At 37.2% G+C, this 27,268-nt stretch overlaps 3 protein-coding genes across 3 annotated transcripts; all 3 read left to right on the top strand.

Annotated features, from left to right (window-relative positions):
- Positions 1 to 13,680: 13,680 nt before the first annotated feature.
- On the top strand, positions 13,681 to 14,142 carry LOC121795595 (3-ketoacyl-CoA synthase 9-like). Its single transcript, XM_042194128.1, has one exon. The coding sequence runs from the start codon at positions 13,681 to 13,683 to the stop codon at positions 14,140 to 14,142; it is 462 nt and encodes a 153-aa protein (XP_042050062.1).
- A 2,187-nt stretch (positions 14,143 to 16,329) lies between these two features.
- On the top strand, positions 16,330 to 23,066 carry LOC121794429 (histone acetyltransferase GCN5-like). Its single transcript, XM_042192586.1, has 13 exons — positions 16,330 to 17,047; positions 17,773 to 17,837; positions 18,001 to 18,081; positions 18,269 to 18,340; positions 18,669 to 18,837; positions 19,627 to 19,670; positions 19,947 to 20,046; positions 20,214 to 20,282; positions 20,466 to 20,517; positions 21,571 to 21,689; positions 22,056 to 22,149; positions 22,643 to 22,784; positions 22,862 to 23,066. Exons 1-13 carry the CDS (start codon positions 16,481 to 16,483, stop codon positions 22,926 to 22,928), a joined length of 1,641 nt encoding a protein of 546 aa, XP_042048520.1. The 5' UTR covers positions 16,330 to 16,480; the 3' UTR covers positions 22,929 to 23,066.
- A 1,064-nt stretch (positions 23,067 to 24,130) lies between these two features.
- On the top strand, positions 24,131 to 27,268 carry LOC121794428 (transcription factor UNE12-like). The gene is made up of 6 exons (XM_042192585.1): positions 24,131 to 24,624; positions 24,924 to 25,043; positions 25,141 to 25,206; positions 25,889 to 25,954; positions 26,406 to 26,483; positions 26,571 to 27,268. Exons 1-6 carry the CDS (start codon positions 24,268 to 24,270, stop codon positions 26,799 to 26,801), a joined length of 918 nt encoding a protein of 305 aa, XP_042048519.1. The 5' UTR covers positions 24,131 to 24,267; the 3' UTR covers positions 26,802 to 27,268.

Here is a 27,268-nt window from a genome sequence, read left to right as displayed (position 1 = left end):
AGTACTACAAGAGAAAATAGAGGACGAGAATAAGAGATACTGTACTAAAATAGGAAATGGAATAAAATGAGGATGATTAAATACTTTATTTTTGTCAAAATAGAATATGCCTCAATTTAATTGGGACATCCTGTAAAGAAATATACAACACAATTTAGTTGGAATGAATAATACGGAGTATATATTACTAGTAGCGAAAATAAAGTATTAATCATATTTTCGTTTTTAAAATTTGACATTAGTTTTTTATTATATTCCATAAACTAACTACTTCCTCTGTCCCATAGATTTAAGATAAATTTATTTTTTCGTCCACCCCATAAAAACAATTCATGTCCGAATATATAATATTTTCTCATTCTCTCTTACTTAATCATTTATAGGTCTAACTATCCACTAACATTTCAACAGAGAAATGTAAATTGAGAAGGTATATTTCTCATTTACCTTGTAAAAAAGGTAGATATACCTTCTTATAAAATACTCCCTCTGTCCCTGAAATTTTGTCACATTTTTTCATTTCCGTCCGTCCCACAAAATTTGTCTCATTTCACTTTTTACCTTTTTTGGTAGTAGACCCCACATTCCACTAACTTATTCTCATTCACATTTTATTATAAAACTAATACTTTAAAAGTATGACTCACATGCTACCAACTTTTTCAACTCACTTTCTATTATATTTCTTAAAACCTGTGCTCGGTCAAACTGTGACAAAATTTGAGAGACGGAGGGAGTAATGAATTTCAAGTGAAGAAGGTAAATTTAAAAAGATAAATAAAAATAACTAACTTTTTATCTTTTGTATGAGGAAATACATTTTCAAAATTAAAGAATGTATTTTACATTCTCAAGTACTATTCCCCTTGGAAAATGAATATTTATAAAGAAGAGGTAAATATGATAGTTATTTCTCTTTACCTTTCTATTTACTCATTCCCTTGGCGATGCTCTTCAAGGGAGAAGATAAATAGAGAGGTAAAAAGAATACTCTGTACTAACTACTTTTATATTTACTTCTTTTCATAAAAACTCTTTCTCTAATGTGAATAATATTTGAGAAGTTATCGTACCTGGTTTAATTTTAAAGAGATATCTTTTTATCTTCTGTATGCAAAAGGCAAATATATATAACTTTTTCAATTTATTTTTTTTCTTTTGGAAATTACTTTTTTTAGAAGATATATTGATTTTTTGAAGAGGTGAATAAGAAATATATTTTCTTAATTTATTTTAAGCGTTTCCTAATACTTTTATTTTCACATAATTTTTTTCTCTAATTTATTCTTTGTTTATTACTTCCTTCGTCCTAAGAGATATGCACTTTGAGTCCGACACGAGTTTTAATGTAAAATTGGTAAAGTAAGAGAGATAGAGAAAAAAAGTAATTAAGTATTATTAGTAGAGAATGAGTCTCACCTCATTAGAGAGAAAAAAGTTTCTAAAATTATAAATGTATATTCTGATAAAATGAACTGAAAAAGAAATAGTGCATATTCTTGTGAGACGAAAAGAGTAATACATAAAATATACCGTAATATATAAAATTTTGAATTGAAAATAAATATTTTATATTTAATGAGAGTGATGGAGTATAGAATAAGACTATATATTTGGAATGGAATGATTTGATTTGATGATTGAGCAATTTGATTGGGGTTTGGCAATTAAATTGATCAAGTGGGAAATGTACCCATTGCCAGGTCTATTTTTGCAGGCCTTTGAACCTACTCAAACATGAAATCACTTCGACTAGTATACAAAGCTAGTATATATATGGTGCTATTTTGTGGAAAATAATTTTCTCTTTGTTTTTTTGTCATGTGTCTAAATTTTTTATATTAACATATTTAATATCTCATTTTATGTTTATTGATTTTAATAAATTAATTTCATATTTCATTCATTTTTTTTATCAAATTACACTCCATTAATTTTTCTACATATTTTCTTTTGAGTAGGGAGTATATTTATTTAAATTCATAACTAAGTCAAAATGACACCCGTAAATCGTAATGAAAAAAGAGTATTTCATATCCCAAAAGTTATTTGTTTAATTTTTTAATACAAAAAATACCCGGATCGTATCAAGAATTTACAAACATAAAATCAAGGGATATTGGTCTCTAAAACCATGAACTTTGCTCAAATTTTGGTATTTCCCACGAACTTTAAAATTGGTCTAAAATATCACAAGCTTTACATTTTGTATGTTATTTATCATAACATGTCAATCACCATATCCAACCAACTTCCGTGCATTTTTTCTCCTACTTGGAACTACTGAATCAATGTGATTTTCTATATAGATTTTTATCCTACTTGTCACAAACTTAATAAATAATCTAAAATATCATAAACATTTTACGATTGACCACGTATAATAAAACTTTTGCTGAAGATATTTTATTTGGGCTACCATGGGAAATAACAAACAAGATATAAAGTTTGTGATATTTTAGACTAATTTAAAACTTCGTGGAAAATACCAAAATTTTACCAAAGTTCATAGTTTTAGGGATCAATATCCCTAAAATCAACTAACAATATTTTGGTGAAGCGAATTAAGCCATATGATCAATAATGATCCTCACTTGAATTGCTTGGAAAGTGCTGGGTATTTCCCAATATTCTGAGACTTTTGGCCTTATATGTCGGTAAACACTGTTTATTTTGTAGTGTATCAAGCTTGCTAACTTCTAACATTTACTTCGACTATACTGATGGAGATATAATTAGGTGACGTTAGTCACGTTATATTTGCATGTTATATACTACTCCTCCATTTTTTAATGCTAGAGGTTACAAATTTTCTCGCGAAATTAAATAAATTAGATTGTATCCATATTTAGTTGTAGAGGAATTCAGGAAACCATGCATCCGATCCTAAAATTAATTTAGTAGGATCTATATTTTCTCGTGTAGTTTTGAAGTAATACTAGTAATAGAAATTGTAGAATCTGCAATCTTATATGATATCGAATTGGTCATATTCGGCCGTATGTAATACTTCCAACTTCTTATAAAAAAAATGTCTCAGAGCATCTTTAACGCTACGGGACGGGCCGCAAATCGCGAGTCCCGGCCCGTCCCACCCGTTACACGGAAGAGCGGCACGGCCTAGGCCGGTCCCGGGGCGGCGACATGCTGCAGATTTGCAATTATTTTTCTGAATTTTTACATTTTGGAAGAGGAAGAAGAGGGAGGGGGAGAGGAAGAAGAAGGAGGAAGAAGGAGGAGAGTGGCGACGTGATGCAGATTTGCAAAACAAAAATTTATTTTTTTTAATATTCTAATTTTTTTAAATATTTTTTAGGTTATAATTTATTGTTTTTATATTAAAAATGAAATTCTTGTGTTATAAATGAAATTTTCCGTGTTATAAATTTCCGGTGTTTTTTTATTTTACGTGTAAAATAGGTTGAAGTTGTGAATAGTGTTATTTATTAGTTGCGGCCCGGGTTGTGGCCTGCAGGGTTAAAGCAGTTGGGGTCTGGGCCGCAACTGTAGAGGAATGATGACGTGGATGGGACTTGAGGCCGGTAATGAGGACGGGGTTATTTATGCCGTGCACTCTCCATTATAATTTGTCCTACCTCTTAAAAAAAGTTAATTACTCATTTTTTTAAATTATTTGTAATTTAGTGGGTGGACCCTTGTTATTCAGAATAAATTTTAGTGCATTAATACAAAATTCAGAATTATTGTAGGCACTGTTCTGATCGTATTTATAGACTACATACTAGAATTGCAGGTCTAGAAATATGGATGTTGAAATTATCCCTACGTGTCTTCCATGATTGAATTTTTGGAAATTCGTAAAACACAAATGGAACCTACACATCATGCGCAGCTAAACACCCCATGTGAATATAGCTAGGGAAATCAATACAATCATTCATTGTAATTTTAATTTTATAAATATTTCTAAAATCACACCCCCTCCCTCTGTTTTACGTAGCATACACATTTCTTTTTTAATAATGATTAAGAAAGAAATATTTAATATGTTAAATAAATGAAAAATAAAATAAGAGTATAAAGTAGAGAAAGAAAAATATGAATTAAAACATATTTTAATTTTTTTACTGTAAAATGAAATGATTCAATTATCATAAAATATTCAAAATTAAAAAAATGAATCCGCTGAAGAAAGTATCGTTTGAAGCCACTATTCATAATTTTTATTTGGAAGAGTGTTATTCAAATTTAAAGGGCACATCACTTATTTTTTTGAAGGGCCCATCACATGATAATAATAAAGTTAAGAATAAGAAAGGATCGACAAAACAAGATAGCGGAAAAAGTTAGAATAACATAAAACTTTTTTTGCTTTAAAATATCAAAACGTAGAATACGTTTATCCTCCTAATTTTCATTTCAGTCTTCAAATGAGTTTTTTCTTCAAGGGAAAGTATAACTCAATTTATTTCCAGATATAGCTATCTAAATATAGAATAAGAATAATAATAACAATATTAAGAAGAATGTGGTCAGCATTGTCTATCTCAGTCAACATGTTGCCTATCTCATCACCCTACTTTCCTAAAAAGAGAAGTTATTCTTCTTTTCTTTCCTATTCTGCTAGATTCTTATAACCGTTGCGTGAATGTGTATATACGAGTATCATTATTATTTAATCTATATTTAATATTATTTGTTGGGCGTATATGTCAAACAGTTAAACATACCAAACTTGAGGAATTACCAAAGCAAAGGCATAATTGAAGGAGGAAGATTTGTAATTGATATGAATTTAATTTGTAGTACATTGCCTTAGAATAGGCTGATTCTTTTCCTAAAATACAGTGTACTCTTCCCTACTAAAGGGAGAGAAATCGATGTAATTCATACACAAGAAATAATACAAACTCTTCACTCCAGATTCTGCACTTTCAATATGCATAGCCATTCCGATTCTCTCGATTACCATCGATAAGATGGTATCAGAGCGGGACGATTCGGGCTTGAGACTCAGAGCAATATCATCACCGTCTCAAGTACCTTTCCCGACCATTTGAACCTGCAAACACCAACCAAAAAAAGAACCATGTCAGAATCCAATAACCCACCAATTACACTCTCAGCCGAACAATTCGCTGAGTTTATGAGATTGAGCATGTCTCAAAAAACCCAAAATCCACAGCCTTCATCAAACGAATCACTAGGCGAAGTACGTCTAGCCGAGAAGCTCAACGGAGATAATTATCCGTTATGGGCTAAACTGATGAGTCGGGGGATCCGAGGGAAGGGTCTGGCATCTCACATTACTGGAGTTACAGACCCTCCCTCTCCGACAGATCCAGACTACAACCGATGGCAGCAGAGAGACGATTGTTGCTTCAATTGGATCATAAGCAATATCGACGCCAGCCTCGTGAATGAGGTTTCCCAATACGAGACGGCTTACGACTTGTGGGATAGTCTAGCCACAACGTATGGAAGCGGCGCCGATCAATTCCAGATATCAGACCTGCACAGACAGGCATACAGTATCAAACAAGGGGACTTAACCCTAGAACAACTATGGCAGAAACTCCAGGATCTCTGGATATCAATCGATACCAGAGACCCAAACCCGATGGATACTCCGGCGAGCATAGAGAAGTACAATCAACACACTCAAAGACACCGATTGTACCAGTTTATGTGGGCACTGGATGATCACAAATACAGCAAAATCAAGAGGGAAATCCTTAACATGGATCCCATTCCAACCGCAAGGAAGGCATACGGATTGGTCAGGAGGGAATCCGTCAATGAAAAACTACTCAATCCAGATACACAGGAGCCTGGAATAGGAGCGGGTCTTGCGGTATTCGATCGGAACAGAGCACAAACATCACAACAATATCAATCACCGAGGAACCCTAGCTACCACAAGGAGGATGATAAAAGTAAACTAACATGCAGCCATTGTGGAGGAAGAAAACACACCAGAGATACGTGTTTCCACATCCACGGGTTCCCCGAGTGGTGGGAAGAAATGAAAAGGGCGAGGCAGGCCCGAAATGGAGGACGAACCGGAGGAGGCAGAGGAGGCGGCAGGGCATCAGCCGCCGTCGCTCATAACCGCGCCACCAACGTCGAGGGCCCGACGGGCGGCAGCGGAGGCACCAGCACCAGCAGTAGCGGTGGCGAGGCCAAAACCGAGGAGAAACCACCCAAAATCGGCTCCGTGTCCGTCGCAAGGACTTGGTTCGAAGGTAAATCGGCAACCAATGGTGACTTCGCCGGGGTTACCGGCGGAGAAAGAGGAGGAGAAGGAGCTAGGGTTCCCACAGGCGACGAAGGGGGAGCGGCTAGGGTTTCCGAAATAAGCCATTTATCTACCCAATTTCCCCAAATCTCAAACCAGCCCCAAAACCCTTCCTTATCCCGGGAAAAACCCCACCCGGAAATTACCTCTCACAACCCACCCCTAAAATCTCCTATATTCCGTAATCTACCCCACCAAAATAATTCACTTCAATTTCAGCCCCACAGAAAACCACAATTCAGAATTAACCACCACAAAACACGAAAATTACACACAGACCCCTCCTTTGCAAAAACTTTGCAGATTACACCCCAGCCTTTGAAACACCTCGAAAACAACCCCACAATACCCTGCCAGAACTCTTTTGATGCCTTAGCCTGTTCCTCCACATCCACTTCCGACCAAAAAGACCCTCACTGGATTTTTGACTGCGGGGCAACCGATACAATTTCATTCGAAGCCTCAGATTTTGTATCCATTGCCAAATCAAAAAAATCGTATGTACAAACCTCCAGTGGGGACCTAGCAAAAGTCATGGGGGCTGGCACCATCAATATTTCGCCGACTCTGTGCCTCTCAAATTGCCTTTTTGTCCCATCTCTGTCACATAAACTGTTATCAATTAGTCACGTGACTAAAGAACTGAACTGCAAGTTACTAATGCAACCTCGCTTTTGCATGTTACAGGATATCAAGACGGGGACGATAGTTGGGCGTGGCACTGAGCGAAACGGACTGTATTATGTGGACGAGATAGCCCAACAGAGTGCTGCATTGATGTTGACTCCCGGACCAACTGACAGACAGGCTTGGCTGTGGCATCGTCGGTTAGGACACCCATCTTTAGGATATTTTCGTCTTCTTTTTCCTAATTTAGCTAGATCTTTAAACTCTTTTCATTGTGATACTTGTGTGCTAGCTAAAAACCATAGACATTCATTCAAGCTAAACAATACAAGAATGAAATCACCTTTTGCTTTAATCCATTCTGATGTTTGGGGTCCGGCACCCATTGCTGGGGGCCAAGGTTTCCGTTATTTTGTTCTCTTTATTGATGACTACTCCCGCATGACCTGGATTTATTTTCTAAAAAATAAACATGACGTGTTTGATAAGTTCGTAGATTTCTATACCCTTATTCAAACTCAATATAAACACACTATCCAGATCCTTAGGTCCGATAATGGGGGGGAATTCATAAATCAGAAAATGCAAGAATTTTTTAGGAGTAAAGGCCTAGTTCACCAAACCTCATGCACCTATAATCCGGAACAGAATGGGGTAGCTGAACGAAAAAACCGTTATATCCTCGAAATTACACGCGCCCTTTTGATTGAGTCCAAAATACCAAAATCCTTCTGGCCCGAAGCTGTCGCCACTGCCGTATACCTCATAAACCGTCTCCCAACTGGCATACTCCAGTTTAAAACTCCCCTAGATATTTTTTCCCAACATTTTGAAATCCCTTCATCCCTCTCTCTCGAACCTAGAGTCTTCGGCTGCTCGGTCTTTGTTCATATTCCTAAACAAGATCGCTCCAAATTCGACCCATGTGCCCTCAAATGTGTATTCCTAGGCTACGGAAAAAATCAGAAAGGTTATCGATGCTATGACCCAAAAACCCGTAGGATACACACCACCATGAATTGCGATTTTGTGGAGGGGGAATATTTTTACACCCAATCTAGTAGTCAGGGGGAGACACAAACCTCGGACAATAGCCCTCACAGTGACTTCCTAGATTGGCTGCCTAGTATTCAAAACCATCACTTAGGGGGAGAGCCTCAGACTGGGGATCCACAGACAGGGGGAGATCCACAGACAAGCCATGTCATAGACGTTGGTCCACCTGAGGCAGCTAGCAACACCGCCGGGCCGTCAAGTCCTGTAATACAAGACGAAGAACAAAGTGACATTGCCCGGCCGTCAACCCCGCCTTCGAATCCCGAGGTAATTAGTTCAGATATTGAGACTAACCTTGATAGGAACAATGAGGACGGTGGAACTAGTGGAGATACACGAGATCCATACGAGCTGCCCCCAAGAAGAACCAGAGGAATACCTCCCAGACGCTACTCACCAGACTGGAAAGGGAGAAAGGCAAAATACGCAGTATCCAATATTGCGCAAGGCCACCTATCAGAGATGGCTCGAGCCTTTGAAGCTGCGTTATATGAAGAAGAAGATATCCCACAGACATTTGAGGAGGCAAATAAACATAAGCACTGGAGAGAAGCCATGAAAAAAGAGATAGATGCCCTTGTGAAGAATGGCACTTGGGAGAAATGCACATTACCAACAGGAAAGAAACCAGTTGGATGCCGATGGATATTCACAATAAAAAGAAGAGCAGATGGTTCAATCGAGAGATACAAAGCAAGACTCGTGGCAAAAGGATACACACAGGTATATGGAGTGGACTATGAAGAGACATTCTCCCCAGTAGCTAAGATGGAGACTGTGCGGGCACTGTTATCTGTGGCAGCTTGCAAAGACTGGACGCTACACCAGTTTGATGTAACTAACGCCTTCCTTCATGGGGAACTAGAAGAAAACAAGGAAGTGTACATGGAAGTTCCACCGGGTTTTTCCGAGGAATTTAGCAAAGGAGAGGGATGCCGACTACGGAGAACTTTGTACGGGTTGAAGCAGTCACCTCGGATCTGGTTCGGAAGATTCTGCCAAGCCATGCTCAAACACGGGTTCCACCAAAGTCACTCCGATCACACACTCTTCACAAAAAGGAGGGATAACAAGGTGACGTGTCTGATTATATACGTTGATGATATGATTATCACCGGAGATGACGTAGAGGAAATCCAGAGATTAAAGGATAACCTATTCAAAGAATTTGAGATGAAAGACCTAGGGGCATTGAAATACTTCTTAGGAATAGAAGTGTTGAGATCCAAACACGGAATATTCCTAAGGCAGAAAAAGTACGTCTTAGACCTATTGACAGAGACCGGACTCCTCGAGTGCAAGCCGGCTAACACTCCAATGATTCCCAACCATGGTTTAAAGATCGAGGAAGGAGCAGAACTCGCAGACAGAGAAAGATACCAACGACTTGTCGGGAAACTCATATACCTTTCACATACGAGACCTGACATTGCATACGCCGTAGGTATTGTGAGTCAGTTCATGCACCAACCCCAAACAACTCATATGGAGGCAGCATTGAGGATCGTGCGGTACTTGAAAGGCACTATAGGATACGGAGTGTTCCTAGCAAAGAGAGAAGACTTGGAGATTGATGGGTACACCGATGCCGACTGGGCAAGCAATCCCGTAGACAGAAAATCTACGGGAGGTTACTTTACCTTCATCGGAGGAAATTTGGTTACGTGGAGGAGCAAGAAACAAAAGGTGGTAGCTCTATCTAGCGCCGAGGCAGAGTTCCGAGGAATGAAAAGTGGACTCATGGAAATCCTTTGGCTAAGAAGGCTACTCACGGAGATTGGTTTCCCACCTACTCGGAAGAGTCAGTTGTTTTGCGACAACAAGGCTGCCATCAGCATCTCGGAAAACCCAGTACAACACGACAGAACCAAGCATGTAGAAGTGGATCGGCACTTTATCAAAGAAAAACTGGAAGGAGGTATTGTTGAATTTCCATTTGTCCGGTCTGAAGAACAACTTGCAGATATACTAACCAAAGCAGTCCATCCGAAGGTCTTCAAGGAAGTCTTGGACAAGTTAAGCATTGGGGATACCATTGCTCAACTTGAGGGGGAGTGTCAAACAGTTAAACATACCAAACTTGAGGAATTACCAAAGCAAAGGCATAATTGAAGGAGGAAGATTTGTAATTGATATGAATTTAATTTGTAGTACATTGCCTTAGAATAGGCTGATTCTTTTCCTAAAATACAGTGTACTCTTCCCTACTAAAGGGAGAGAAATCGATGTAATTCATACACAAGAAATAATACAAACTCTTCACTCCAGATTCTGCACTTTCAATATGCATAGCCATTCCGATTCTCTCGATTACCATCGATAAGAGTATATATTTTAATTTGATTCTAATACATATAAAATTGATATTGTTATGTTTAATTTCTTAAAATTTATAAGAATTAAAGCTAGATTTGTTAATTATTATTTCTTTAAATTATAGATAAAATAACAATTCGAGCTTTGATTTTTATGAACTTTGTAAAACTAAAAATGTCAATAATTAACATTAAAATTAAACAAAATATATAAATTATAAAATAAATAATGCTAAACTGCATAGAAGTGGTGTTTATATAAGTTGCACATATAAGATACTTCTTCCGTCCACCATATAGGACTCTCATTTCAGTTCGGCAGGATTTTAAGAAATATTTCATCCTTTCCGCCTTAATAGAGGCATTTTATTTTCTGCACTCGTTTAGGAAAATTATTAAATAAAGAGTAAAGTAAAAGAGAGAATAATGTAGAGAATAGTCTTCTCTACTTTATTCTTTCTCTTAATTTACTTTTTCTCCACTTTAACTATTTTTTTTACTCTCTCCGTCCCTGAAAATTTATCACTAATTTTCATTTTCGTATGTCCCTAAAAATTTGTCACATTTCACTTTTACCAATTTTGGTAGTGGAGCCCACATTCCACTAACTCATTTGCACTCACATTTTATTATAAAACTAATACATAAAAATAAGACTCATATGCCACCAACTTTTTCAACTCACTTTCTATTACATTTCTTAAAACTCGTGTCGGGTCAAATGATGAAAAATTATAAGGGATGGAGGGAGTATTATTTTTTCAAAACAAGTGAAGAAAATGAAACACCTCTATTAAAATGGAACGGAGGAAGTATAAAAGAAGGTGGACGTGGAAAAAGATAGTGGAATGTAAGACCCATTTTTAATGAACCAGTAGAATGTGGGGTTTACCTACTATTTACAGTCAAAGTGAACCGAAACTCCTAGTAGCAGACGGACTAAAATGGTAAACCGGGACTCCTAATAGCGGATGAAGGGAGTGTGTAGTAATACTACTAAATATGCATCAAATAAGGATAATTTTCACATAAGATAGTTCATATAAGTCACGTAGCATATCATTAGCTGAAAGTGAATCCACTTGGAAAAAAAATAGGATTGAAATACTACAAATTTGGTACTCCTAATTGGTAAGGTTAGTCAACCTGGGTAAGCCCATATGATAGTTCCGGGTATGAAAATAAGATGAGAACAAAATAGATGATTGAAGAAGCTAAGCCTGAGCCTGAGCCTGAGCCTGAGCCTGAGCCTAAGCCTGAAGAGCATGTTTAGCCCACCGGAATCCCTTCGTGTGCGAAAAAGAACATGATAAATCAAACAATAGGAAGAGTCATGATTAATAATAGAGTGAACTATAATTAAAAAATGTCCTTGGACAATGTGGTTTGCACATTTTCGATACCTGGCAAAAAAATATACCACCAGAGGTCTCTGGACAAAAACTTAATTTCATTTGAAATACTTTTGCACTGTTTTCATTCATTTTTGCCATTTTTTTAGTTTTAATAGATATTTTAGTAGTATTATTTATATTTCTCCCTTACCCATTCTCATTTTTATTTAATTCCTTATTCATCTCTCTCATTCTCTATCCATTTTCAATTTAATTTAAATTAACCCTAAATATTCAATTTAACTGCACAATGCAATTCTGCCTAACTAATTAATAATCGCACCTCTTCAAGCTGGGTCATAGGATTTGTGTTGGTTGTACTTTGCATCACTCCTCTGGTTTGATTAATTGTTAAATTAATTGTTAAATTATCTACTTTTGAGTAATTGTTAAATTATGTGGATTTGATGTGTACCGAAGAAATAATATCCTCCTACAAAAATAAAAGTGCTTCAAAACAACTAGTACAAAAAAAATTAATACTAATAGGATCTGGTAAAGTATAATGAGAAAACGGTATAATAAATCTTATCTACCCTAGCTAGCTAGCTACACGTACACATGTATTAGGTGCTCCGATCCTATCTATATGTGTGTTCAAATAATTTATACTTAAAAATTATCATTAAATAAACCGCGTTCCATTACAAAACTATTCATTTATGGAGTAGCTAGCATACATATATTAATGAAGCCCGGGCACGCTAAAAAAAATTTGGCACCTTCAATTATTCACAAATCACAACCAAACTTTACAAAACCCTTGTATATCGAACATCATCAATATTAATCACGTTAGCTTCAATTCTCAATCTCCCATTCCTCTCTCAAAACATCAATCCCAATAACACTAGTTTCATCTCAACACTATTATTACCAACATTTCTTATAATAGCATCCTTCATTTTCCTCTATTTCTTGACCAAAAAGTCTCCCCACATATTCTTAGTAGATTTCTCATGCTACAAGAAACTGTGCTCCAGGGATGGAACTAGACTTTCAAATAAGACGGTGCTGAAATTTTAAAAAAAATAATAATTATTATTATTATAGTAAAATATTCAACTCAAATAAAATGTCTTTACAATTTTTTACGAGACTCTAGATGATAACTTTTTTCGACGTGTCGCCATTTCTTGAAACCGTCGAAGGATGTCCTCATTTTCAATTTTGTTAAAAATTTCCCTCTCAGTATATACAACTAAGATATCATTCATCCAACCGTCAATCAAGAATCAAACCTTTGATTTTCTGGAAAATACATGCTGTAATTTGCTGCCTCTGTTCGACAGTCCGACTCCAAAGCTATGCTATAATTCGCTGCCTCTGTTCTGGTTTTAGAAGGAGAAGAGCCGCTATTGTAATTTTAGATTTGGGCTTCAATTAGGGTTGCATTATTTTTTTCATTATCAAATAAAATTACATACCAATAAAATATAAAGGCCCAACTTAAAGTTCAATAAAATAAAATTAGGGACCCACTTGAAAACCCAATTACACTGCGTCTTCTTCTTCTTCTTCTTCTTCTTCTTCTTCTTCTTCTTCTTCAATTTAGGGATATTCTTCTACTCTTCTTCTACATCAAATTTCAGGCCATCCAAAGTCGGGGCGGAGATCGGGCGAAATGCGGCTGCATAGAGGGGGGTCTGGGTCCGGTTCCGGCCAAGCCCCCGCTGGAGCGGTGGCTTGGCCGCAGGTGTCTCCGTCCCTGCTGTGCTCGATCGAGCCAAGAAATTTGGATCATTCTCAGAGCCAAGAAATGCAGCCGGCCTCGCAAACCACTAACTTCAGGTTACAAATTATTTTGAATAGGGTTATAAATTGCAGTTTGATCAAATTTTGATTTATGCCGCACTATCAAAATTTGAATAATAAATCCTGAAATTTAAAAAATTCTCAATTGTCCATTTCAAAACGATATCGTGATTTTAAAGACAATTAACCCGGAAATTAGTACTAACAAAAAAAAGAAGTTAATTTAATTTGTAGCAATGTTCTATGATAGGTGCACCGAAATACTTTTGCGTTGATGGTGAGCACCGAAAACCTTACAAGCGCCGTCTACACCAAGGTCATACTCAACTGCCTATTCCGCTCCGGCGGCTCCGCTGTTCTCTTCTCCAACAAACCCTCTCACCGCCGCCGCTCTAACTACGAGCTCTTGCACGCAGTCCACACTCACACGGCCAGCTCCGACGTCGCGTACAATTGCATATTCAAGGAAGAAGATTCCGACAACACCACAGGGATAACAGTAACTAGAAACCTGTTGATCGCAGCTACTTCCGCCATCGAACACAACCTCGCAAAATTAGGGTTTCTCATCCTCCCTCTCTTGGAAAAACTCCTCGTGGCCATAAATCTCATGAAGATGAAGCCGTACATCCCGAAATCAAGCGATGTGCGCAGCATTTTATTCCTCACGTGGGCGGGGTGTGAAGAAAAGTTAGGGGCAGAACCATATAGTATGTGGGTACTTGGAGGCCCATGATTCCCCAACATATTAAGGAAATCCGAGCCCAAACTACATTGCTCTCTAACTTAATTAGCTCAATAATTTATCAGTTAATGAAAAAGAATGAGAAAAATTATTTTATGAAAAAATGATACAATATGTAAACACAAATATAGAACGTTTTACAAGTCAACATGCAATATGAACACATCATATAAATTAATTTTGGTTTAAAAAGAACTCATGATTCTTAAGGCCATCCACAATGGGGCTGACGATAGCGCGCCAAATGCATCGGACGCGCTATCGTCCACCACTGTGGCACCACGGAAGACGGACGATGCGTCGTCCGCGCCCGACGCTTAGTCCGCGGACGATAGGGCATCGTTGGGCGACGCGGACGATGCAACGCGTTTTAGTTTTTTTTTTTAATTCAAAAATTTTGTTATATATATATACCCCAAGCCGAGCGCCTCCAGAGGTTGAGCGATGAGTTGAGCCGGAAGTTGGGGCTTTTGTAGGATAGTCATTTTTTTTATTTCTAACTCGTGTAACTTTTTTTTAAATCATTGAATTTTTTGCCGTTCTTTTAATTAATCGTTGTGTTTTTTAATAAGTTTGCATTTATATATTTGAAAACATTTAAATTAAATAACAAAACAATAGCAAAATGCTTAGGGCGCGCCTTAGGGCGCTCCACTGCAGGTGGAAGGGCAGGAGGATAAAATACTGACGTGGCGGTGCATAGGGCGAGCATTAGTGCGCCCCATTGTGGATGGCCTAAATAACAAAAAAATATCCTTTTTTTTCAAAAGGTTGGAATGAATTTCCTTTTTTAACACTTTATAAATTCTAATTGTAGACCTGCGAGAGAGGGATAAGCGTCTATCACTCGTTTGAGGAACGGATGAGGGACTGGATGCTTGCGCGCATCCTGCATCCCCTAATGTGAAGTTGGGGCCTCCGCAGTGGTGCGGATGTCCCGGCGGACATCCCAAAAACACCTCCTGCCACGTCATAAGGACTTCCAACTGCATAGTGGCGGACATCCCCAAGGACATCCCCAAGGACTTCCCACAATAATAAAAATTCACAAATTCGCCAAATTAAACAATTTACGGAATTAAACAATTTGACACGAATACGGAGAAAATGCAACTACTTTATTTTAAAAAAATTACATAATTATTATAAAAAATACATAGTTCAACGAGCCGTATATATTGTTGGTTATTTTAGTGCAATTGGATTAACTTGATTGATCAATATTGTTATAATGAGACATCATATAAGTTTGGAAGTGTGGAGTGCACGCTTGTTTGAATTCATTATGATTAGACGGGGGTTCGGGGGCAGAGCCCTTTGGAATTTTTTTTATTTCCATTAAAGTTGATGTGTATAAAATTCATCCGGAAATATAATTTCTGATAGTCGAAGGACTGATTTACAATGTTCGAAACTCCTTAAAAATCTCCCTAACATATATAGAGTTTTTTTAAAAAATAAAAAACAAAATAAAAAATCGGGACGTCCGTCGTGTCAACGCAATGACGGACGTCCACACGGACGTCCCGGGAACGCCGCGGAACTCCGGTATCCGCAGCGGACGTCCCGTGCGGACGTCCGGCACGCCGGTCGGACGTCCGCTGGGACGGGCGCCATTGCGGATGCTCTTAGAGCATTTAGGGTTTAGGGCATATGCATTGTGGATATTGTGGCGGATGCTCTCAGTATCGCAAAGATGTTGGCAATGGATTTGCATATGTGATTATGACTCAATTTATCTGAATTCCCATAAAAAATGAAATTAATCTGCCTTGTCGATCGAAGTAGCAAATTAAGGAGAAGACAAATTAAGTTTTATGAGTATATAAAATAAAGTTTTAAAGGAAAAAAATAAATGACACAAAGGTGAATTTAACGAATTTTATTTAATAAAAATAATTAAATTATGTAAAAAGTAAATTGTACTAATAGTAAAATGGTACTTCCTTAATCTCACCATTAGAGTCACACTTTGTTATTTGATTCGTCCCATAATAAAAGTCATGCTTTATTTTTATCATAAATGGTAAGTAAGTTTCACATTCCATTATCTCACTTGACTAACATTTTATTATAAAATTAATAGTATAAAAATTGTAGATATATGCACTAACTTTTTCAATTTACTGTTCTTGATATTTTTTAAAACTAAGTTGGTATATGTTAGGAATTTTCAAATGTATAGTCAAAATGTTCAGCAATATACTGATAAGCTAGTTAGGGTACACAATCCAATTGTGATCTTCATCTCCCCCAATTTCCCCTCCTTTTCCTCTTCAAAAATTCAATTGGAAAGTGAACTGTGGTTGGATTTCACCGAGATATAGCAATGGACGGACACTCGTCGCATTTAACGGCGCCGGTCCGTTCACGGAGCTCTCAGTCTCCGTCGCCCTCCCACTCCGCCTCGGCCTCTGCCACCTCTTCCATCCACAAGCGCAAACTGCAGCCCGATGACCACGCGCCACCGTTTCCGCCCTCCTTCTCCGACACGCGCGACGGCCCTCTTACCTCCAACGACGACCTCGAGAGCAACAGCCTCCGCGGCGCCGACTCCGACTCCGATGAAGAGTCGGAGGAGGTCGTCGAAGACGAGGAGGAGGAGTACGACAATTCCATGCGCAATTTCACCGCTTCTCGGCTGGAGAGCAGCAACACCGCCGCCGCCGCGAGGAACACGAAGATCAAGGTTGAGAATTCGGTCAAGGTTGAGCCTTCCGACTCAGTGAAAGAGGGCAATATTAATAACAGTTGCTCAGGCACTGCTGTGGCGACAGGGGCAAACGGATCGGTTCCTGGCATTGTTGTGAAGGAGGATACTGTGAAGAGCATTTTTACAGATAATATACAGACCAGCGGTGCTTATAGTGCAAGAGAGGAGAGTTTGAAGAGAGAAGTAAGCATAATCAATCTCTCAAATTTCATATTAGTAGTATTTTTAATCTATCTCTGATACTTAGAAAGTTCTATAAATTGGATAAGATTGATTGTGGATGCTTCCACTCTTAGTTTTGGAATGAAAATGGTTTGGAAGTGAATGAATAAGTACTCAATTGTTGTCGGTTATTGAATTGCTGAGAAATGATTGAGCATGATTCATCATTTACAATAGTTTGAACTCTTATCTTGTCCCCCATAACTGAGAACAATGGTTATTTAGGTTACACTTGCAATCTATGTCAAATTAAGAAGAAAAGGTTAGAAATTGACATAAGTGTACGGTGCTGTTGATATGTCTGAGCTACTGTAGTAATCTTTCTTATATTAGATCCTACTCCCATGTCTCCATATCACATTTACCTTAGTGCATACCCATCTATCTGCATTTGCACGAGATCTGCGCAAGCTACTCATACCTCTGAGTTAGTTCAGTATAAAGTGATGAATTAATGCAGTCTTTTAGATGGTCGTGGATATGGATTCTTTCAACAGATTGAGTTAGCATAACTATGCTCTACTCACTTCTGATTTTCTTGATAGGTTGGAACTGTGTCTATACTTTAAACTTATGTTTTTCTCATTTATAGATTGTTTGTCTTCTTTCATTTTTCATGCTTCCCCCGCCCCATTCAAACTGTGCAAGGGCAATTTATGTGGGTGTTATTTTCCCAAAATTCGTAGGAAGAAGCAGGAAACCTCAATTTTGTATGCGCGTCCAATGATGGTGTTGATGAACACATGATTTGGTAATTACTTCTGCTATCTCTCTGAAACCGTTTACATTTCATGGAATTGAAACATTAGTTTATGCTCCTTTAGGTTGTGGTATCTGCTAAACTCAAATTGTTGTATATTTTCTCATAAGGAAATTAGAGCTTGATTCAATAACCTTGGTCTGTACTCTTACAGGCTGATAGGATTGAAGAACATCTTTGCCAGGCAACTTCCTAATATGCCAAGAGAGTACATTGTACGTCTCCTAATGGATAGGCATGCCCCTGGTTCTGAACCTTCTCTGTGAAGCTTATATGCAATTATTCAATTAGGTTTTTTCATGTATCTGAAAGACCAGCTAGTTCAGTTGTTGATAATTTTTAATGGATTATCTATTAAGTTTGCTTGTTATTTACTAATTTAGTAATTCTATATCTCATTTTCTCTTGTGGTTTTATCGCAGAAACCACAAGTCTGTGATGGTTATTAGACGGAATACGGTGGTTGGTGGTATTACATATCGCCCTTACATCAGGTACCATTTGTCACGTGTCTTGTTATACTTGTCCTTTATAAAGGTGACGGAAGAGATTTTTGTTGCATTAACTTTCCATGACAATACTGGCATCAGCCGCATTGCTACTCAGAAGTGTTGGATTTCCATATTCTCTTACATTTGTGTTCACCTATTTATATGTCTTGTGAACCTGGCAAATTTCTCTATCAATATTATCTAATTCTAATATCAATATAGACCAAATGGAATCAAGAACTGTTAATATAGTTTCCCCTAAAGGATATGTGGTAGTACTTCTTGCTGATTTAAGTATTTGACGTGTTGTTACACTCAACTTCATATGTAGCCAAAATTTTGGGGAGATAGCTTTTTGTGCTATTGCGGCTGATGAACAAGTTAAAGGCTATGGCACACGACTTATGAATCACTTAAAGCAGCACGCACGTGAGATGGATGGCCTAACACATTTCCTCACATATGCTGATAACAATGCTGTCGGTTACTTTGTCAAGCAGGTGGGTTTACAACATGCATGTTTAGCATACTGCTCCATGTGTAGTTTGACTTAGTGCAGTATTTTTGCTGACCATTCAAGGCTTAAAGATCTACTATATGTTGATAGCTTAATGGATCTGGGAAAGTACAGGTTTTGCATTTAGATGGATCAAAGATATGGTTGAATTTTTTGTCTCTCCCACTCTTCCACAAGGGAATGATATTATGGTTTTCAGAATTCAACAAACCTTAATCAACTTGGCCTTCTTTTAAGTCTTCCGCTGAATTTTGTGCTGGTTCTCTTCTGAGGGCTGTTATCTTTAAACTACAGTAAGAACTAAAACTAAGTTATGTGGATGGAACCTCCGTCTCGGGGTGATGGTTGGTGAATACAAAGTCTGCACTAGGCGAGAGCTACTCTGTGGATCTTTGTCTCCCAAATTTCTAATGCAATGCAGGTTGTCTAGGTTGATTTAGCATACATATTCTCAGAGGGTCAAGGAAATATGAAGGACCTTAGTTAGTTAATCCTTAGTTCATGTTAAGTCCTTTTTTTAGGTATGCGTTGATCTAGTACAGAACTGTATACGTATTAGAACGTAGAGTCAATAAGAGGGGGCCAAGATGGTGGGGCTGGGGGGCTAGCAGATTACATTTCTGGACCTAATTTGCAGCATTCCTAGTGGAGTTGCTTCTGTTTAGTGCAGCCGTTATCTCTAAGATACTGAAATTAGACACCTCTTACTTTTCTTCTGATATATAGAAATGCTTTCATTAATGAGATTCCTGACTTGTATATTATTTTTTAGGGCTTCACTAAAGAAATATACTTGGACAAAGAACGATGGCAAGGGTACGTTTCAATCAACTTCTCATATAACATTGAAACTGATTTTATTCTGTTGGGCATAATTTATTAGAGAATTTTTTATTTCATGTATCAGAAGATGAAATGGATAGTTTCATTTACTTTTGCATCTAATTCCAAATGTGTCAGACATCTTGTTTCCATAATCATTATAGATATGATCTAAAGTGAGGCAGCAGATTCCAAATTGTGACAGAACTTCAATTTTTCGTCTCAGTAGTGGATAGGAGTTATTTATTCATTTTTTCTTTTTTCCTTTAGCTATATTAAGGATTATGACGGAGGAATCCTTATGGAGTGCCACATTGATCCAAAGCTTCCGTACACTGATTTATCTACAATGATACGCCGTCAGAGACAGGTAAGATGATTTAGTGCTATGCCATTTGATATTCTTAGGTTGCTAGATTAGGACTCTAGGTGTGACTAAATCATTTAACATGGCAAGATCTATTGAAAAGCAATAATGTTTCATATATAATGGTGATTTTCAATATATCTATTAACTTTTAATCTTTTTATTGCTAGGCAATTGATGAAAAGATTAGGGAGCTCTCGAATTGTCACATTGTCTACCCCGGCATTGATTTTCAGAAGGTAAATGCAGTACATTGGAGTTATTTGCTTTTTGCTACAAGCCCAGGGTGATGGAACATATAATGTCCTCTTTCGTCTTATCTATCAAAATGCAGTTGGTGGTTCCTTTGTATGTTTCTATTTTCAGACAATTTGTTTTCATGATTAAGCATTTTCACATCTTATGTAAAATGTTCTTTTCAGAAAGAGGCTGGGATTCCCAAAAGGCCAAACAACATTGACATACCTGGCTTGAGTTAGTCTACCTATACCCTCTCATAAACTATTATTACTGTTGAATGTTTATCTTAGTTTTTCTGCTGTCATTTCGTCAGTTATCTTTACTTTGGTTGGAATCTGTGTCTTACTATTTGATAATAATATGTGGTTCTGCGGGGCTTAGAATGCTGAGTTCCTATATTTTCTAATATATTACCGCCACGATAAAGGTGCTACTTTCTCCTGTTATGATATACTGATATCGATCAGGAACAATAGCCACTCACTCCAAGATGAAAGCTTGGGATGGGGTCTCGAAGATGCAAGTTTAGGATATGAGTCTTTTGCTGTATCTTAGTTTAGTTATTATTATCTTTTAGATTTCATTTATTAGTAGATTTATTTCAAAGTCCTTGTTAGTTAGGAGTCCTTTGCAATTTAGTTTCAGTAGTAGTTGTTATCTAATCTTTTTGATTTCTTTCGTTATTCTTTCTAGAGTAGGTTTAAGTTTATCTTTCAGTCGTTGTTACTTATGTCATGTAAACTCTTTACCTTCTTATGGATGCGTGGGAGAGGTGTGAAATGTATTAGTTCTGGATGGAAGTCTCTCCAAGGCCTTGCAAGAGGGACGTTTTTGCCTGTTTTGTTCCATTGTTCCTTAGGTTATTTTATCAAGTAGTTTCCATCATTCAGAGTCTCTTTGCTATTTCATCAAGTGTGTCGCGTGTATGAGTCGACGCTTTTCACTCCTTACCATATACCTCCTGAAGGCATCAGATATTTTTAATATTTTCCTCATAAAATGGCATGGTGCTACTAGAAAATCTTGCTGCCAATTGTGTTGACATAGCTGGCTGTAAGCACTGTATTTCATTTGAGTATTTGAAGCTGACAAGTAAAGTTTGTGAACATTATTTAAGGAGATCTTTATGATATTTCTTTTTACAAAAGTATCACATATTGGTAGGCTGGTAGCTCATATGATACTTTGTCCTCTATATTGATTATTCAGTATTGGTATTTGCTTCCTCTGATTGTTTTCTTTATTTATGACCTAATTTTGGACTTGCCGGCAACTTAATATGAACAGGAGAGGCAGGCTGGACCCCTGACCAGTATGGCCATTCTCAATTTAAACCAATAAACTTGTCAACAGATGTTACCTCTCATCAGAAACAATTGACTGCATTCATGCGCTCACTTATTAAGGTAAGCCGCTTCAATCATCTTTAACTTGCTAAATTTCCATACTGACATACTGGGCTTTAGTATTTTCAAGTAAAAAAGATTTAGCATCTATGAGTTTACCACTATATATAAGATTAAACAAGTTGCTACCTGTGTATTGATTCACAATCATGACTACAAAATGTGATTTAATGCATATGCATAGATATCTTATCTCTATTTACTTTTCGTTTTAAATGCTTGGCATTGGGTTCATTCAGTAACATGTTATGCCATCAACAGGATCGCTTATTCTGGCTGATGGTAGTCATAAATCGTTTTCTACTGCCTGCTTATAATTTACAATTTTATGGCATGCTGCTGATGATGGTCATATTATTTGAGCAGGCGATGCATGATCATCCTGATGCTTGGCCATTTAAGGAACCTGTAGATGCACGAGATGTACCTGATTACTATAACATCATTAAGGATCCAATGGGTATGACACTATGACTTGTATAATATAAAACCTCTATGCATGAATACTCTATCTAGGAATAAACTGCAAAATTGTTAATTCATACTTTTCATGTCCCTTCTTAAGGATATACACCTCATTTAGGAATATATACGTAGTAGTATAAGTTGATTTAAAATACATGTCTAAGATTGCATGTGACAATAACTTTATCTTTTACCTTGTACCTACATCCTTTAAATTGTGTGTGCTCAATCTTTTTGTTGAATCCATCCAAAATATCCGAAGTAGTTGGGTTAATTGTGTGTGTGTGTGTGTGTGTTTGGTAATTATAGCCTTTATGTTAAATAAAAAACCCTCTTAGAGCTGTGATTAAGAAAATAACCTTCATTAGGAATATTTTTTTGAAAGTCCTAAGGATATTGCTTTATAGAGGTTTTATTGTATATGTTGGAGCAGGAGCTTGCATCTTGAGTTCCGTAATATACTGACCTGGTTGTGATGTGAAATGCAGATTTAAAAACAATGTCAAAGCGGGTAGAATCCGAGCAGTATTATGTAACTTTGGAGATGTTTGTGGCAGATGTTCGGAGAATGTTCTCGAATGCACGCACGTATAACTCCCCAGAGACGATCTATTACAAATGTTCCACCAGGTATGATGAGAACTGTATAGGCTACATAGATATTCGAATTCTTTTCATGAACCTAACTTCAGATTGTTGGGCTGCAGATTGGAAGCACATTTTACAAACAAAGTTCAAACTGGTTTGCAAGCTAGTACCAAGATTCAGCCATAATTTCAGTTACTTGTATCACCATCACTCTTGTTTCAAGCTCTGTCACTATTTGTCCTAGATTGGATAGTAACAAACTAACAATGTACTTTAAATTACTTCTACTTGTTCTACTGACCAAGCTTGTCGATTACTTCCCTACTACTATCTTCTTTATTACCCAAAACAAAAATAGAAGCAAATATAGTCATTCCATTATTGACAAATTTTAAATTTAAAATTACAATAGAATAATAATTTAAAGAATGGTATTTCTCTACTCCACGTGATGGAAAAACTTGAGAATGTGTAAAACACAACGCACTTTGTGTGAAATCACCAACCACTTTCAACATGGAGTCAAAGAGGCACTATTTTTCTTCTTTCAAATTAGTGGTGATGAGTTTGACCTTGTAAAGTAGTCTAAGTCTACCACTTGGATTCTTGTTATACTATAACTTACTCTCTCTGTTTTTTGAGGTCGGTTGATATCAAATTTTCTACCCACCCCCAGCAAAAAATCCACATTTCTTGGCCCTTGAACTATACTATGATCAATATTATCCAACATTTTATTTTTATTGCATTGCAATGGATCATACTTTTCTTCGACAAAATTACAAGTCTAGTTCATTTTTAATGGATTCATGCTATTTGTTGACTTGCTATGGACTATGACTGAAATATTGAGTATACAACTATTAATTTTTAGAAGTTTGATATATTGAAGTCACCACTTCATATATTTTGTTTTTGGCTTATAGTTTTACAAAATTCAAGCTTTTATTATTTATTGATCAAGAAGCGAGGCAAATAACTATACATATTAGTTGATGGACTAAGCAATTAATTGTTCTCTTGCTCGAAATTCTAGTGACTCAACCTCCTAAAAGTTAATACTACTCCCCTTGTCTCAAATTATTTAGTAGTGTTCCATTTTGAGTTGCTTAAATCATTTTTCAATAGCCAAAAAAACAATATAGTATTTCTTACTTATGTTATCCATTCTTCTATTTTATGTTAGTATCATTTTTTCATCTATATTAAAATATTGAAAACTCTTTCTTAAATCAAATGTATGAAAAGAAAAGAGAAATTATTATTATTCGGCAACGTGTGGAAAATGGTAAATATGTAAATTGTGGAAAAAGCAGAACTGGTTTGAGAAGTGGAATCCTTTTTAAGACGAACAAAGAATCCCTGCTTTATCATAACTTTCTCACTCTTTACAGAAGAAAGAAACAGCATTGCTCTCTGTCTCTCTCACTCATACATTCAATCCTCGCACACACATATTCTATACATATATATATATATATATAGAGAGAGAGAGAGCCAGCTGAAGGGCTGCGTAACTTGAATCATGTCCAACAATCCAGGCGAAACCCCCTCCGACGATTTCCTCGAGCAGATTTTAGGCTATCAGAACTACGCCGCTGGAGCCGACGCTACTTTGGTCGGAAACGAAGCTCCTTCTCCCGCCATGATGCTGCAGCTCGGCTCGGGCGACGCCTCCTCTCATCTGGTTGGAGTCTCCGGGATGGGAGTCGGCCTCGGAGTTGGAATCGGCAGCGGTTACACCGTTGGAGGTGGCGGCGCCGGGTTTCCGTTGGGGCTGAGCTTGGAGCAGGGGAAGGGAGGCTACAACGACGCCTCGGGTAGCGGGAAGAGGTTCCACCTTGATGATTTTGTTGATTCCCGCGCTGCTACCATCAAAGGGGTAAATTCCTTGACAACTTGTTTTTTGTGTCTTGTGATGTTTATCATGTTAAAGCTTATCGTTGATTTAATTCTGATTTTCATGATTAGCTATTTGTCGCTGCAAATGCACTAATTTTACTCTACTATTGTATAGTCAATTTGTTATTTAAGTATGAAAATCTGTTTGCTTTGAAGTGTGTGGAATGTAGGTTATTGATGTTTGTTTCCTGATGATCGGTTTGAAATTGTGATGCCATTTCCATATTAATGTATAGAATGGCAAGCCTGATAAAAAGAATTGCTCTTTTTTCTACTCAGGGTTTCCATGGACAGCCGATGATAAACACTGTACAGGCGGCACCCCATCCACCTGGAATTCGTCCGAGGGTACGTGCTAGACGAGGCCAAGCTACTGATCCACACAGTATAGCTGAAAGGGTATGCCTAGTCATTTCAGGAGATAAGCTTTCAGGATGCAAGTGCATAATTAGAAATGTGATCATAATTCATTTAATGTTGTTTTCTCTTGTTGTAGTTGCGGAGAGAAAGAATAGCGGAAAGAATAAGAGCATTGCAAGATTTAGTTCCCAGTGTCAACAAGGTGTGCTTTTTTTCTCTCTACTAACTAGCTCAGCATCATAGTACTCAAAATTTGTGTTTTTTCTGGCTAACAGAATAACTAGAACCTCGGTAGTTTGGGTTTCTTGCTATTTTCTTCTATATATTTTTCTTACTAGGAGGCTATATGAAATTTGCTCTACTTTTGTGTTTTCAACTTCAATGTGTAGAGTTGTATAGCCGTTAATGGAGCTGTCTATGCCTTCGCTTTTGCTTGCCATAGTTCTCTTTAAATATTCTACTTTGATTCTGTTGTTTGTATCCATCTACGTTATGTTGATTCTGTTGTTTGTATCCACCATTCCATCTATGCTATGTTGATTCTCTCCCAGGATTTTCAGAAGCAAAAAGTGGATTTTGGTATTCTTTGTAATTCTACTATCCTATTTTTGTAAACCTACATGACAAATGTTATCATCTTGTTTTGTTTCACCTAGTTATTTGATAACAATTTATTTCCAAGGAAAATTTTTTGGGGGTGGGGGGAGTTGACATGGCCTGTAATGCATGACTTTTTATATTTTTATAAAATTTTAAAATCCATTTCCTTCCTGCCAAACCTCAACTAATTATTATTTATACCCCTAAAAGTGTTATGAATTTCTATTATTTATAATGGAGCTTCTTTATGCTTATGCATACTCCAACTGAATTTTTTTATGCAGACAGACAGAGCAGCTATGCTTGATGAAATTGTTGATTATGTCAAGTTCTTAAGGCTCCAAGTGAAGGTAACACTGATCAAACCCCTTTTGGTATTAGTAAGTTAAGATGAAATTACAGAAAAAAAAACTGTCAATTTTATAGAGATCATCTTTTGCATTAGCAGCACTGAATTCAAAACAGAGTTTGCAAGATTTTAAGCATGCAAGAAAAACTTTAAATGCAATTTACCTGGCATTGTATGTAATGGCCAAGATAATTAAAGAATTGGCACCTGACTCCATTGATGTTATGAAAGTAGCAAATGTAGAAATTGTTGTCATAATATGGTTGTTTAAAAAAATTCCATGTATTGATGTAATCATGATTAAAGCATCTGTGTAAAAAATTACTCATCTCGTGATAAAAATGGAAGGGGTCAATGGTCACTGCCTGACTACTTATTTCATGTAACCTCAAGTGTAAGTTCTTAACAATTTTGCATAACTTATATCCTTATCAGCAACATTGTTCCTACAGGTATTGAGCATGAGTAGATTGGGAGGGGCCGGTGCTGTGGCACCGCTTGTGACAGACATCCCAATATCATCAGTAGAGGTAACATCAGTATTTGGTTGTAAAAGCTAGATTTATTGAGGACCTAGCCTTTTGATATCTTACATTTGATTTATGTGACTTTTGAAGGAAGAATGCAGTGACGGTGGAAGAGCTCAGCCGGCTTGGGATAAATGGTCAAATGATGGCACGGAGAGGCAGGTAGCAAAGCTTATGGAAGAAAATGTTGGTGCTGCAATGCAGTTTCTTCAATCCAAGGCGCTCTGTATCATGCCAATATCTCTTGCTTCGGCTATCTACAACACACAACCTCCAGACACTACCTTCCTAGTGAAACCAGAATCCGACCCCCCATCCTAATCCCTCAATACCATGAGCTCGCTAAGTTCACCCAATCCAAACTTGCTAATTTTACACTCCTCTTTAGTTGAAATCCTAGTCATATCCCACAGACCAACCTTTCCTCACCTTCTTTCCGCCTCAACGTAAGGCGCTGACATGTCATACCGCGCCTCATGTCCTCGGAATATTCAAGTAAAGAAGGGAAAGCAAAGTCAAACCTGTCTTGATGCTCTTCTTTTGCTATCAATGGTGGAATGAGCAAAGCACCTTTTCATAGTGGGGTTGGTAGTGCATTCACGGGCCCTTCAAAGGTATGAATGTGTAAATTGTTTTAGAGTGGTGTCGTTTTCATTGTCTGGTGGAAATGGATAGTTGCACTAGATAATGGTTTACTTGAGTTTTGAATTCAACACAAATCAATTGTAGCATTTGAATTTTTCTGGTTTGTTTCTAAAAGCAGTCTGACTTTTACTTGTTCTACTGTA

Source organism: Salvia splendens, chromosome 3 (genome assembly GCF_004379255.2).
Source record: "Salvia splendens isolate huo1 chromosome 3, SspV2, whole genome shotgun sequence".
NCBI lineage: Eukaryota > Viridiplantae > Streptophyta > Magnoliopsida > Lamiales > Lamiaceae > Salvia > Salvia splendens.
Note: the sequence above shows the minus strand (reverse complement) of the source record. Positions and strands in the feature narration are given on the sequence as shown.